At 38.9% G+C, this 13,848-nt stretch overlaps 1 protein-coding gene across 9 annotated transcripts in view; it reads left to right on the forward strand.

The window, feature by feature from the left end:
* The window catches only part of ATP2B2 (ATPase plasma membrane Ca2+ transporting 2), a 388,712-nt gene that overhangs the window by 304,429 nt on the left and 70,435 nt on the right, over positions 1-13,848 (forward strand). For all 9 annotated transcript variants that reach the window (XM_065687047.1, XM_065687048.1, XM_065687049.1 and 6 more), the window contains 4 exons: positions 1,655-1,696; positions 3,439-3,603; positions 5,800-6,014; positions 7,444-7,686. In XM_065687047.1, the coding sequence (XP_065543119.1) occupies positions 1,655-1,696; positions 3,439-3,603; positions 5,800-6,014; positions 7,444-7,686 (665 nt within the window). The remainder of the gene's footprint in view (positions 1-1,654; positions 1,697-3,438; positions 3,604-5,799; positions 6,015-7,443; positions 7,687-13,848) is intronic.

The raw sequence follows: 13,848 nt of genomic DNA on the forward strand, positions 1-13,848 counted from the left end.
AAATGGCAGAATCATCAATTACACTGCTTTAAGGTTTTGAATTGTGCTCTGAAAAGAGAGCTATAGAGCAGACTGCTCTAAATTAGGGTTTTCCAGTTCTTAAGGAAGGCTTTATCCTCTAGCCAGAAATCAGAATCTCTAGAGATGCTTTATGTCTTCCACTAACTTTATTAAAAACCGTTCTAAAAAAAATAGCCATTAGAGAAATAGCAAGTTCAACTGTCCACTCTATGTACAATTTCTTCAGGAAATTCCACAGCAAAAACAAACTTGGTTTTGTTCGGGTTCATCCATGCATGTCTCATGGCAAAGGGGAAGGTACTATGTATTATGACAGCCAAGGTGGGAACAGAGCTAGAAATCCAGACAAGCAGTTGATGCTGAAGGGTTTACGTCAGTAATCCATTGGAGCACCAAGATGATTATACCTACTGAGACCCCCTTGCCGTGATTGGCCTCCTGTGCTCCGGAGGTTCTCAGTTCCTGCAGCTTGCTAGCACAGGGTGAAGTGATGAATTCATGGCTGATTTGGCCATTTGTCCTCTTTCGGACAGGGGAGGTTTTAGTGATCTCCCAATCACTGAAAATACAAAGATGCAGGAAATGCATCTTAGCCTTTATAGTTTTATAAACTCTAATGATACATTTCTTACTGGAATGTGTCAGAAACCCTGTAAAGGTGGTTTAACTATTAAATTTCTTTAGCATTATTTATTGGGCATTATGCATAACTATACAAAGAGAATGTCGTCCCTTCTGACTCTCCCATTTACAAAACTCAAGCAGTCTTTTCAAGAAGATAAATTCCTATGTCACTGTGAAAGTTTCCCAAGGGTCCCACCAAGAAATTTTGAATACATTTGAAATTGTTTGCTGGTGATTCCAGTACCTAAATTTTGTACGCTCCAGTTTGTGTTCTGCCATTGGTGTTTCACAGACACTTTCAAATGGTGTATTTTCAGTTTTAAAAAGAAAGAATTCACATAACGACTTTGCAATGCTGAGGCTCTCTGTAGCTAAAATGGGAAATTGGATGCACTTGGCAAATATTTCTTCAGGATAAATCTGACTCTAGAACGATTGCATAGCACTTGTATTTACTGGATTAACTTGCTAAGTAATGCAACTAAGTGAGGAAAATGCAAGTTAAAAACCATTTGTGATTTACATTTTTATTCATATTCATTGACACAATTATTTATATTTTGTCTTAATTTACTAAAATAGTGAATTTCCTTCTGGACTACATTAAGATAGTCAGGCTGTATACTGGGGTGTGCCAAAATGATACCTGTGGTTCTTTGAAGTCCCAGTTTTCTGAAATTTCATTTCAGGAATATTATTCAGATACTAATTTCCACTGGATTCTTTTTTTTAGTTTCAACCTCTCAACTTCTGCAATTTGCTCAAAATCATGTGCTGATACTTAATATTTTACATGTTACAACATTGAACTTGACTGCAGTCCATGAACGTGTCCAGCTAAGTTGTCCTAAGTAGATGTATAATAACAATGGTCTCTGACCATAAAGAAGTATCTGTAACATGCTCATTGCTTTTGTCTGCCCTTTTTATGTAAATTCCCATTCTCATGTTCTGTCTTGGGCAAAGGTTGTTTACTGTCTGTTGTCTGTTGAAATTTCTCATCATATAGGCAAAATGCAGGATGGGAATATGGAGAACAGCCAGAACAAAGGTAATCTTCTTTCGTATTAAGGAGGTTGTGGATTTTATTTTTAGCATGTAGTTAAATTCTGTTGAAAAGTAACATGAAAACCTGTGATTTGTGCCTGTGTGTAAAAGTGGCCCTGTTGTTCAAACAGAATGTCAAACCCTGCCCCAACCAACCAAACCTGACAAACCTTCCAAGGTGTTTATGACTTACAGATATTTAGGATAAGAAAAGAGCAGTATTTCTAATGAGCCATTTATAGATAATACTTTCATGTCACAAAGCTCATTTAAAATCCATTTTCTTGTGCAAGTTATGTATGCTATGTATTGTTAGTGGATTTCCAGCCCTATTTTTGATATGTCTCATCACCCTTGGTGTTTAATGGCATTGTATGGACACATTTTCTTTTGCAGGGAGAAGGTAAACCAGTAACAAAAGGAAACCTAAAAGCCAAGAGGTTATTCAGCAATGTAAGAGTATAGTATAAGGATAAATAATAGGAAGGTTAATAATCTTGGACATTCCTTATTTAATGTTCAGTCTCAGGAAGGAACTGAAATAAATATTTAGCTTTCTGTGAAGCGAAGTCATGGTTCCCTTTCTACTGTACGAGACACAGTTATCACAATTTCTTTGGGTTATGCCAAGGAAGTCAACTAAACTATAGCTTTCTCTTCTCAGAGAGTACTGAGGATTGTAGAGGTGACAGATCAGAAACTGAACAGATAAGCTCAGTGGTTAATGGTAGAAAAGCATTACATAAAATGGTATTAAACAAGTAAGATTTAAGGTTACATAGTCGAATTAGATTTCCAGATCAAATAAGCACAGTTTTGTACAAGCTCTTCACGAATGTCAAAGCAAAGCTGTTTCATCTCATTCTGTTTAATTTACTTATGTCTGTGTTCGATACAAACCAGATACATACACATATATAAACTGGAATGTCATTGCTTTAAAAAAACATGTCTCTCTCTTTGATACGAAAATAAAGTTTCCTTATATGAGCATTAGCGTTCTCTCAAGAACGGATGGTTTGGCCTTCAAATTATGTGCTTTTTTAATGTGAGACTGATGATGGTGTCACCATTGGATGGTAAAGTTACTTGAATACCGAATGCTAAGGAAACTTTTAAAGTCTGGTTTTACCTAGAATAGCAGTTCATGTAATGTGATCCACTGGTCTCTGCGGTGCCCATGCGGTCAAGAGAGGAGGTCCGTAGATCATCTGTGGAACTACATTACCTTTAAAATGTTTTCATTAAAGGTGTGACTGTAAGAAGGTGCATTGTAATCTATGAGGCGTAACAACATTTAGAGAAACACAGAGTGTCTATTTGCCAAAGCATTTGAGATCTATTCTAGGAAAACCTGCAGTATTGATGTCCTGTTACTTGCCAAGTAATCTGCAAGACATTAAGTGATATATATGTGTATAACACAGAATGTCATCGGTGGTTTAAAAAGATCAACCAATAAATACAACCCAATGACTTTCACGGTGCTTGACAAAGAGTGCAGCACTCATCCCCATGTTTATGGGGTGCACATGGGTGTGCTTGTACATTTGTGCCATGCAGAACACCCCTGGGTCTCACAGGGATGTCTGACTGCCATGGGAGTGAAGTGTAATCCTGTGCACAGAAACAGTCATTTGTGTTGCAGTCAGCCCCTTCAATGACTGTTGCTGATTGAATTCAGTATCAACACTACAATAAAGGAATGAATAGTTTTGGAGTAACTGTTCTGTTCTGCATTATTAGCCAAGCAGCAGGATGGGGCTGCTGCCATGGAGATGCAGCCGCTGAAGAGTGCAGAAGGGGGAGAGGGAGATGACAAAGACAAGAAGAAATCCAACATGCACAAGAAGGAAAAATCTGTTCTTCAGGGAAAGCTGACCAAGCTGGCAGTCCAGATAGGCAAAGCAGGTATGACTGGATAACTGACTGAGGAAGCAGTATGTTATACTGGCAATAAAGGGGTTTAGAGACAGTTATTCTTAAAACAGGATGGGCCTCTTACTGCAGTATTTAGAAATGGGTCATCTTAATGCTTTTCTAAAGATAGTTACATGGTATTGAAGATCTTTTATTCTCCTAAAACTTAGCTTTGACTGTCAAGAAACTGGAAGCTCTAGGCAACTTGGATTATAATGAATATTTGAATCAAAATGAAATGTAGCTTTTGTCATAGTTAAGATTCCCAGATGCAGTCATTACAAATTTAATTTCCTCTCCACTTAGAACTTCTGAGTACACAGTTTCAGAATCTCTAATATCATCTCAAAATACCACTCACACAGCATTTCCTCTTACTGATTCAGAAAGCATTCTGTTTTCTCTTAATATCCATATTCCTGCCTTTTACCCAAACATGACACATTCAGTACCACCTGGTCCCTACTGTTAGAAGTAACACTTCTCCAACATGTAGGTAGAAAGTGAAACTCTTTCATAATGACATAATGTTCATTAGGTTCATTTTTCTAGTGGTGTTAAAGAGAACTTGATCTCTATCGGATCCTTGGCAGACGCCCTACACAGATTCCTAACTTTACCTCTGTTCAGTCTCCTTTATCATTCTTTACCAGTCTGATTTTACCCCTGCTATTCCTTCTCATTCCTTTCTAAGTTCTTTACACTTAGTTGATCATGTAACACCATGAAGCCACTTCTGTCTCCACCTGAACAGTGCATGGCTCAGAATCTATGGGTATCATCTCTTTCATATCCAGTTTCATGCTTTGGCCAGTTTCATATTCCTTAATAGTCTCTGCTTTGTTGTTAGTTGTACAGCAGTTGCATTGATATAAAACCACTTCATTTCTCATGATCATTAATATCTTAAATACCTTAAATACCTTTCTACATTGCCTTCTGTTTATTACTCTCTTTGCTATTTCAGCAGAGACGTGACTGTCGCTTTTAAAGCGATACGGGGATTTCTAAACAAAATGTGGCAAGTAATAGGAATTCAATTAATTAATTATTGCCTCATTTGATTTTTCTTTGTCATTGGGCAGTATGTGGGGATGTCTTGCATTGTCATGGGTATTTGCCTTTACAATATTTTAATGGTTTTCCTTTATCCTCTGGCATATACCAGTCTCCGTGGCTCATCTGTTTCCTGTCAACCTTAGCATTCTTCAGCTTACCCAGTCAAGACATGAAATTCACAGCATTCTGCTTCTACCGTATGATCTCATTAGAGAGAAATTAATTTACACTGAAATGCAGGCTTAATGGCTGCTTAGAAACCTGCCAAAGAGCAGCAATCATAGAAGGCAAAATAGATGTTCCAATGGAGTTTGCAGTTGTATGCTCAAATCCAGGCACAAAACTGCAGAGGGGGAGTGCTTGCTTAGGAAAGTCTGTGTCACTGGGAGAGCATATTAAGTCCCTGAGATCTTCCATGAATTGGTGTCTCTTGTGCTCTATTGTCAGTGTCAGACCTCTTGAGCCTCTCTTCATAAAAATACGCACGGTTTACAAATGGCCCTTTGAAAAGGGAAGCCTTGGACACATTGGTATTTATCACATTTTCAATAAAAGCAGGGAAAACCTGCTCTGTGGATGATCCTGCAGCATTGCCTCATTGTATTCAGCCAGGCACATCAATAAGGCTTTGCTAAAATATCTTACACAGCAACATAAACTACAGGAGACTCCTTTTCTCAAGCCTCTTAAGATAAGCTTATTTAAAAGAGATGAGTGTTTGAATATCGATAGACTAGTAATTTGTGAAAGGTGGAGGTTAAAAGGACAGCTGAATGTTGTACCAGTCAAACTACTGCACTAAAGGGAAAAAGCTTCAGTAACAGCGAGCTCCTGTGGAACCAGACTGACTGTGAAGTTTTAGTGGCAGCAGTAAGGTGGTGCTTAAAAGTTAACATGGTATGATTCAGCTGTTCTGTACAGTTCAGCATTTCCTTATTCCCCGAAACGCAGGGCTGTTGTAAATGCATTATAGTAATGTTTTTTCTGCATTGTAGAGTATATCATTATCATCATTATTGGTACTGGTGAAAAGCATCATGTAGAATAAGAGAATTCTAATGTAGTTTCTAATTGCACAGGGTTTTAATTGTGTTTTGGTTTATAGTAATTGAATATTTCTCTTTTCAGGTTTGGTGATGTCTGCCATCACTGTAATAATTTTGGTACTATATTTTGCCATTGACACGTTTGTGGTCAACAAGAAGCAGTGGTTGCCTGAGTGCACTCCTGTCTATGTTCAGTATTTTGTTAAATTCTTCATTATTGGGGTTACTGTACTTGTGGTTGCCGTTCCTGAGGGACTTCCACTGGCTGTCACTATTTCTCTGGCTTACTCTGTAAAGGTAAGAGGCATTAATAATAATTATGGGAGAAAATGCTGTTCAGTTGAGTTTACTAGTAAGTCTTCAGGTTTTATCAGGTGTGATGAAAAGTGGCCTGTAAATAAATGTGCTCAAAATACTGAGTGAAATTCCTCTGAAGTGACACTTTGCTTTGTATTAAAAGTATTTGTCAAAACTGCAAATACATATGTATTCTAATGCGTGTCTTTAAAACTACCCGGTGCAGCAGAAACACGTACTTAGTTTGCAAGGGCACCAGGAATTTATTGAGCAGAATTTACTATGAGATTTTGACACAGAATAACTCTGTCTTCACATTTTACTTGTGCAATAGTACAAAATTTTTACAAGGATTTGAAGCCTTCAGGAATACTTCAAAGAAACGAGAGTTTCACTGGAGCTTTCACCTCCTTTTCTGAAGGGCAGTTGCAGTTCTTTGTAGCCAGTGTAAAAGATTCTATGAGGAAATGAAAGAGGATTAAAATCCTGCACTTGTGGATCACTCTTATCTCAGGAGTTTTCTCAGATTGTTTTAGCAGCTTGGTCAGATTTTGGGAATCTTAGATGAAGATTTTGTGAAGTTTATTTAGTATGTAACTAAATCAATGTCTGAACATTAGGAAGGAATAGCTCTATTTATATGTAGCCAAACATCATTGTCATCAGGAAAAAAAGAGCTCCTCTCAAGGATGGCATTTTGCTAATAAAGAGTTTAGCTGCTTTTAAAATACTTTCTCAGTCTCCTTACATCCTTCCAGCAACACGTGCAGCACACAGGTGAGTATCTATATGTGCAGTGTCCAACTGCCATACAGCTGTGTGTACAAGGGGTGTTACTGCACCCTCTGAGGATATGATACTGTCTGACAGTAATGTCAGGTGATGGGCCACAGGGTGGTTTTGATGTTGAGAAGATAGAAGCAATGACTGTGCATTTCCAGGTGCATTGTGGAATGGAGTACTCTACCATGGTGGTTTTTTGTAGTGTGGGTTTTTTTATGGTTGTTGGTATTTGTTGCTAGTTTGTTTCTTTCCCCAAATGTGTGGTCCCTCGGTGTGCTGCCAGATCTCATCCTGGCACTGGGAACAGAAAACGTCTAATATTTGCTATAATGATACTGTTTAAAAAAATCTTGCTATCTTCAGTTTCTTTAGCTAATCTCTGCTGTTCTGGCTATTCCTTAAAATGTATATATATTGCAAAAAAGGATGGGACTGGGTTGGTTTGTGAAGGCAAAATTATTGCAGGGCTAGTCACTGCTTGTTTGTCTGTGACTAAGCATTGGGTTATCATCCCCAGTCAGAGTTCTGGTTCAGTGAGTGTTGCGTACTTGTGGACAAGACTAAATACATGCATTTTGGTTTTCATGACTGATGTTAAAATCTGCCAAAGCAGATCTTGACAGCTCTTTATTTTGCTTTTCCTCAGAAAATGATGAAGGATAACAATCTGGTCCGCCACTTAGACGCTTGTGAAACTATGGGTAATGCTACAGCCATCTGCTCCGACAAAACAGGGACGCTGACGACCAACCGGATGACAGTGGTCCAAGCCTACGTTGGGGATGTCCACTACAAAGAGATCCCTGACCCAGACTCCATACCCGCCAAAACCCTCGAACTGCTGGTTAACGCAATTGCTATCAACAGTGCTTACACTACAAAGATCCTGGTACGTGGGCTTTCTCTGTCAACAGAATGAAACCTAGAAGAAGGAGTTATAATGTTTTAAGCAATGTTAATTCCTTAACATCCTGTTGTCGATTATAGAGCGTTAAATGCCACTGAGGTCCTCAAAATGAGAACAGGTGCTGTAAAAACTATGTATTTGTATCTTTTAAGGATAGGGATGTACTTACAAGTACAAGACCATGCTGCATTTAAAACTCTCCTGCTGTTAGATTGGTATGGCCCAATTTTGGTGCACTTAAATTTAAAAGCAGAACAAGTTGTCACTGAGACTTCTTATGTGCACAGTTATTTCTGTGTGTCTAAGAACTTTCAGTTCTCAAATAGGATAAATTGGATTGGTTAAATCAATGAGGTTCATGAACTTTATTCATTCTGGTTTGAACTGAATTACATCCAGAAGTATTTTATTCAGTTTGTAGAGAAAGGCAAAATGGAAATATCCTGCTTGCTAACAGCATTAGATTCTTCTGTAAGAAGCTAATTAAGAGGCTGAAAACTTTTGCAGTTCCAATAGATTTGCTCCTTTAAAGGTCAAGCTTAATCTTAGTATTGCAGAACAAATTTATTGTTTTAGTTTATGGGTTTATGTGCTGTCCTTTTCATAGCTCTGTGCTGAGCTGTTTAATGTAGTCTTGCCTGCACTTCATTATTGTTTTAAAATACAACCACCGAAAACAGGATACAAATACAGAAATGCTGCTGAGGGCTGGAGCATGTATTTCCTTGAATTCTTGCAGTGTAAACATTTGGATATTAGTAGCAATCAATACTTGGAAGAAGGATGTTTAGAGGAACCTGACGCAGATACACCAAGTGTGCTTGTAGCAAACCCGGTTTTGAAATGAAGGCTCCTGAGGGCTGTGTAGCCAGGGTTAGTGTCTGACGTCAAGGCACAGCTGAGGCACCCTTCAGACAGTCATCTGTGCTGTACTGCGCTTACTCTTCTGTTCCCACTGAAATCTCTCTGGAAAGGGAAATGTGGGGAGAACCAGTCCCTGAGGCAGCTGGAGCTGCTTCCGACAGCATGAGTGGACAGGGAATCACACAGATGCTCCGTCTGCTCACAAAGATACCATTGGTAGCCACCTTCTAGCTGCAACCAGACAGCAGTGTGAGTGCACCTTTCTGCAGTTGCACTGTAGAGAGAAATAGCTCTGATCAGCTGAGGCTGGATTATATTCTATCCTTTTCCTATGCGCTGTCCGGGACAAAATTGACCATGATAGCCAAAATGCAAGATGGGCCTTCCACTCTCAGGTGGTTCAGTATAAATGCTGTGTAATAGTGGATATTTTACAGCAGTGGCTTTTTGGAATCTAATCTACACATTTGTAAATTAGAAAGAGTATTTTACTATTGCTGGATAAATAATGATTTCAGAAATCAGTATTACGTTTGATTGTTAGGGAGAGGAACATCTTTTAATACATCTTATTTTAGTATTGTTACAGCCTAAGTAAGATTAGATACTTCCTTCTGTAGAAAGAGAGACGGAATCAAATTCATCCTCAACACACAACTGTGGTTAAGACAAGGTACTTGTCTAAACTGGGATGAAGGCTAGGAGAAAGCTATATAATTGTGTTTGTGTAACTGCTACAGAGGTAATGCTGGTCACCAGCATCAGTCCTTGCTGCCACTGTGGCATTTGACTCTGGGAGGGCCTTGAGAGAATATTACTAATGTTGGCAGAATTTTCCTCATTCCAAAGAACAAGGCAGAAGGCAGCAGGTTGGGTGGCAGTGAAGTCAGGTGTGACTGGCAGAGCAAGACTGCATGTCAGCTCTGCTTCATTTGTTTTACATTTAACTGTTCATTCTGAATGCCTGAGATCAAAAGCAGTAACCAGTGTTTCTGTTCAACATCCATTCCACTGCCCTCTCAGAATCTCAGACTAGATTTAGGTTTCTGAGCGGCATCAGACTTCCCAGAGTGATGCACCTGTAGTATGAAATATAATGTTCTGTCTTTCTCTTGTGGTAATAGTTCCATTTGACTGAAAAATTTCTGGTCAGTAATAGTTCTAAAATCTCACTTTGGTCTCAGTATAATTTTGAACTTTTTTTAACTCTGGCTTGGCTTCATGGCTTCTTGTTGGAATGAGTTATGTGTGTCTGTTAGAAGGAGTCAGTATTTCACCATTTCAGTTCTTTTTTAGCTTCGCACAGAGACTGATTCTCTGTCAAACTGATAAATGGGTGAAATCCCCTGGAAATCACCTTTGTGCTGGATGCACAGCAGATGATTCTCTATGTAAAATTAATGGTGACTTTTAGCTATAATTCTGTCATAAAATCAAGCCTTGAAGTACAGACACCACAAGAATAACAACTCCAAGTATCAGAGGATTTCATTTATTCATTGTTTATAACAAGCTTAAGCTAAAGTTTAAGATACAAGGTATTATTCCATAGCCCCTTTTAAATCATAAATAAATACAATTGAAAATACCTAAGGGAGTTGTTTCTAGCATAAAGCATACAGAATGATTTTTCTAGCTGCTAATACCGAATGCATACTTGTGCACTCAGAGTATATTTAATCATATTGTGAACATCAGCTCAAACCCAAAGGGTGCATGTGTTATAAGATTGAATTTTACACATGCTATTTTTAGTTATCTAGTTCTGAGTATGCTGTAAATTGCGCTTTGTATGAACTTCTGTTCAGAGTGATCACATATGGACCATAAAATTAGTCAAGATGCTCTGCTGAATGATAAATACTCCCTCTTGCATTGTCTTTTGATTAAGGGGCAATTGAACCACTGATAAAAATATAAAAAGAAAATAATATCCCTGCTTGGGATAAAAGATTTGAATTTCCCCGAGAAATTAAACACAAATTAGTCCAACTGAACAATAGCATCATTAAATATAGTTCTTTTTAATGCTTTCCAAGGATCAAGTTACTGAGTGAGCTGCTTTTGCATTCCATTAGCTGCAGAGCCACTTTAATGCTGGTTTTATGCTGGTTTTGTGAAGCCGTTCTCCAGAAAACCTTTCTTTTCCAATAGTCATGTTTTCGATAGCTTTCCCACACAGAAGTAAAGATTAGACTTCATACATTTTTGCATGTGAGATGTGATGAGGACTGTAATGCATCTCTTACCCTGAAAACAAAATTTGCATTTTGGGAGTATTTTCCTTGCACTTGGAGCAGAAGCACATTGGTCTTGAATATCATGGAGCAGTCATGAAATAGAGGCTCCAAGTACCACTACTGGTGATTTGAACTCCTCTATTGAGCTCTTGCTTGCAAAAATTCAGTTTTAATAAGAAGAATTTCTTCTGGTTTCCTGAAAGCTGTCAGAGGGCACAGATGACATGGTTGTGGATGTGTATAATGAGTTCTTATTAAGAACAAATTGCAGTTAGTACTTAATAGAGGGGTTTTCAGCTCCAGTGGAAAACACCCAGCTGAACTCGTTGTTATTAGGGTCTAACACAGGCGTTTCAGCTGGTACTCTATAAGTGCCTGGGGAGCAAAAAAGCTACTTATGCCTGTATTAGGTGCATGTCTGGAGCTGCAGGACTGTTCTCAGTTCTAGTGACCATTTACTGCATTTGCGTATCGTGTGGTACAATGCAGCGGCATCCTTCAACGAGGATCTCAAAGGAAAATAGGCAGAGATGTCATGGGCAAGTCTACATGTTTGTAAATGTTAATCAAATAACGAATGGGACCTTGTAAAACTTTAACAAAAAGGCCTTTATTGGATAAAACCAGAAGGGGCGAAGGAAGCCAGAACAGAGACAGCAATGTTTCCTGTTTATCATCTGGCTGAAGAACACCTCTTCGTGACACCATAACATCTATCTAAGAAACAGTGAAGTTGTCAAAGTTGCTACTAGCACCTAAATTCCGACCATGTTCCTACCATAGCCCTAGAGGAGGGTCTCCACATTCTGCTCAGACCCACCACTCCTCACAAGGCAACAGGGAGGGCCCTGAGGGCCCAAGATAACTCCATCAGGGAAGAGCAGGGATTCTCCACAGGCTTCCCTGAGAGGAGTCTTCCATGGGGGAGAGCAGCGGTCATCCTTCATGGGAGATGGTGCTGAGAAAACGGGCTCGCTCAGGGCATCGGCGTGGCGCAGGAGGATGGAGCTAACATAGGCACAGCCTTTGGGATTTACGAGGAAAGGAAGGAAGGTGTGAATTCACCTTCTTGCTTTGTATAATTCCTTTTCCTTGAATAGATAATGAATGATCTTATTAAAAGAAGTGGAACAAAATTTCTAGCTTTATTCAAGCAGTTCAAGAGATTTTGGCACAGAATTTTATTGCTAAGAATAAAGAGTCCTTTTGACTGTCTGATGCAGGAGACTGGAGTGAATGCAATTCATGCTTTCTTGGGGAAAAGGGGTGGAGGGAGGCTGGCAGGGCAGGGAGGTAACCCAGGATACAGGAAAACCAGAAGAAATTGCTGAAGTGAAATGGTAGAAGTAATGGAAAATAAGATTTTAATACAGCAGCTGCTGTGCAGGAATAGGTGGAAATCTGTTGTGGGTATTGAGAAGATGGATGTAGTAGCCAGGTGAAGGGTTCTTTTTATTTGTGAGGAATATATTTGCATCCAAAAGTAGCACAGCTATCTGGGTTGTGGGAATATATGATCTTCCTGTCAGAACAGTCCTCAAAAAGTCATGTAAAGCACTAATACTTCTCCTACTGATTTTTATTTAAGTCAAATGTAGACTGGATTTCATTTATCAAATACTTGAATTCATCTTGCATACTGTTTTTAACTGGATGAAAAAACTGTCTCAAAAATAATATATATCTATGCACACATATACTATTTAGCCAACAAATTCCCTTTACCTTTCATAATTCCGTCACTTCCAATGTAGTAAGACCTTCTTGAAAAAAAAACTTAAAGTTGTTTTGAGGAATATTGATATTTGGAAGCTTCCTACAGGGTCATTTAAAAACTTGAGTAGTAGAAGGTTGGTTTAGGGATTTTTGTATACATTTCCCCACATTACTGTATAAAGTTATCAGTGATGAAAAAGAGGATTGAAATGCCATATCTTTTCAACAGTAGTTGCTTGCAGCTCTCTCATTCCTGTCTGACAGAGCACTGACCTTTGCTTTTATGTCTGTATACATATATTTTGTCTATTTATTTATATGAAGTCTTGTTTTCAGAATTGAATGGAAGAAGGAGACCCTAACTGCTTAGGAAAGATTGTTTGTTTCATTTCTACACAAAGCTCCAAGCCCAATAGATCAGATTATGCTGTACCTATCAACAGAAAATCATGAGGATTTATATTTCCTGAGGCAACAGCAAAAGAGCCTGTGCTTTATTGTAGCTGTCTGCCAAGAGCAGTCATGCTGAACGAAGCTGCTATTGGATGTCACTCGAATCCTCTTTTTATTCAGAAGAGAACCATGAGAAGGTAGCTTTTATCCTCCAGATGACATTTTTAGTTATTTTGGTATTTGAAATTGGAAAGATATTTTTACTCTCGGGTACAGTTTTCTTAAAAACCTCTTCTCAAGCTCTTTGTTTCTTGTGTTAAAAAACAGACAGAATTACCATTCGTTTTTACTGCACATGAAGGTTCAGGTCATCTCTTATTTTGTCCAGATGAGTTCATCCATTGCTGCTAACAATGTTCTAAGTTAAAATAGATACTTTAAAAACCGCCAGCAAACCCCAACAAAAACACGTACATGAAAAATGAGGCCAGAAATGGGGACAGAGTGGTAAAAAAAAAAATAAAATACTAAGGATAGACTGAGGAAAGCTTTCATTTATACTGACGTTAAATGACAACCCAAGTAAATGGCCTGGCCTAAATTCTGGTTTATTCCCTGCATAGTTCCCTACCATTAACATTAAAGTGCAAATATATCTGGCAGCCCCAGTTGTTGGCTTGAAGTCTGTGAAGATCAGTCATTTATGACGTAGTCAAGTTGTCAGTCAGGGCTGGCCTGCCTATGAGAAAGCAGGTCAGCTTGGGGGAAGAAGAGACAGTGGGAGAAGGCACAGAGCTCCAGAAAACAGAACGCTGCAATGAGGGCATGGTGAGGGAAAAACTGGAGCATGAGGAGGAAGGGCGATCGGAAGTTGGCAGCAGCAGCTTGCCCATGTTCTCCGCAGTGTTCTCCCCCTTTGCAGCCATGAGGC

The sequence above is a fragment of the Lathamus discolor genome, chromosome 7 (assembly GCF_037157495.1).
Source record: "Lathamus discolor isolate bLatDis1 chromosome 7, bLatDis1.hap1, whole genome shotgun sequence".
NCBI lineage: Eukaryota > Metazoa > Chordata > Aves > Psittaciformes > Psittacidae > Lathamus > Lathamus discolor.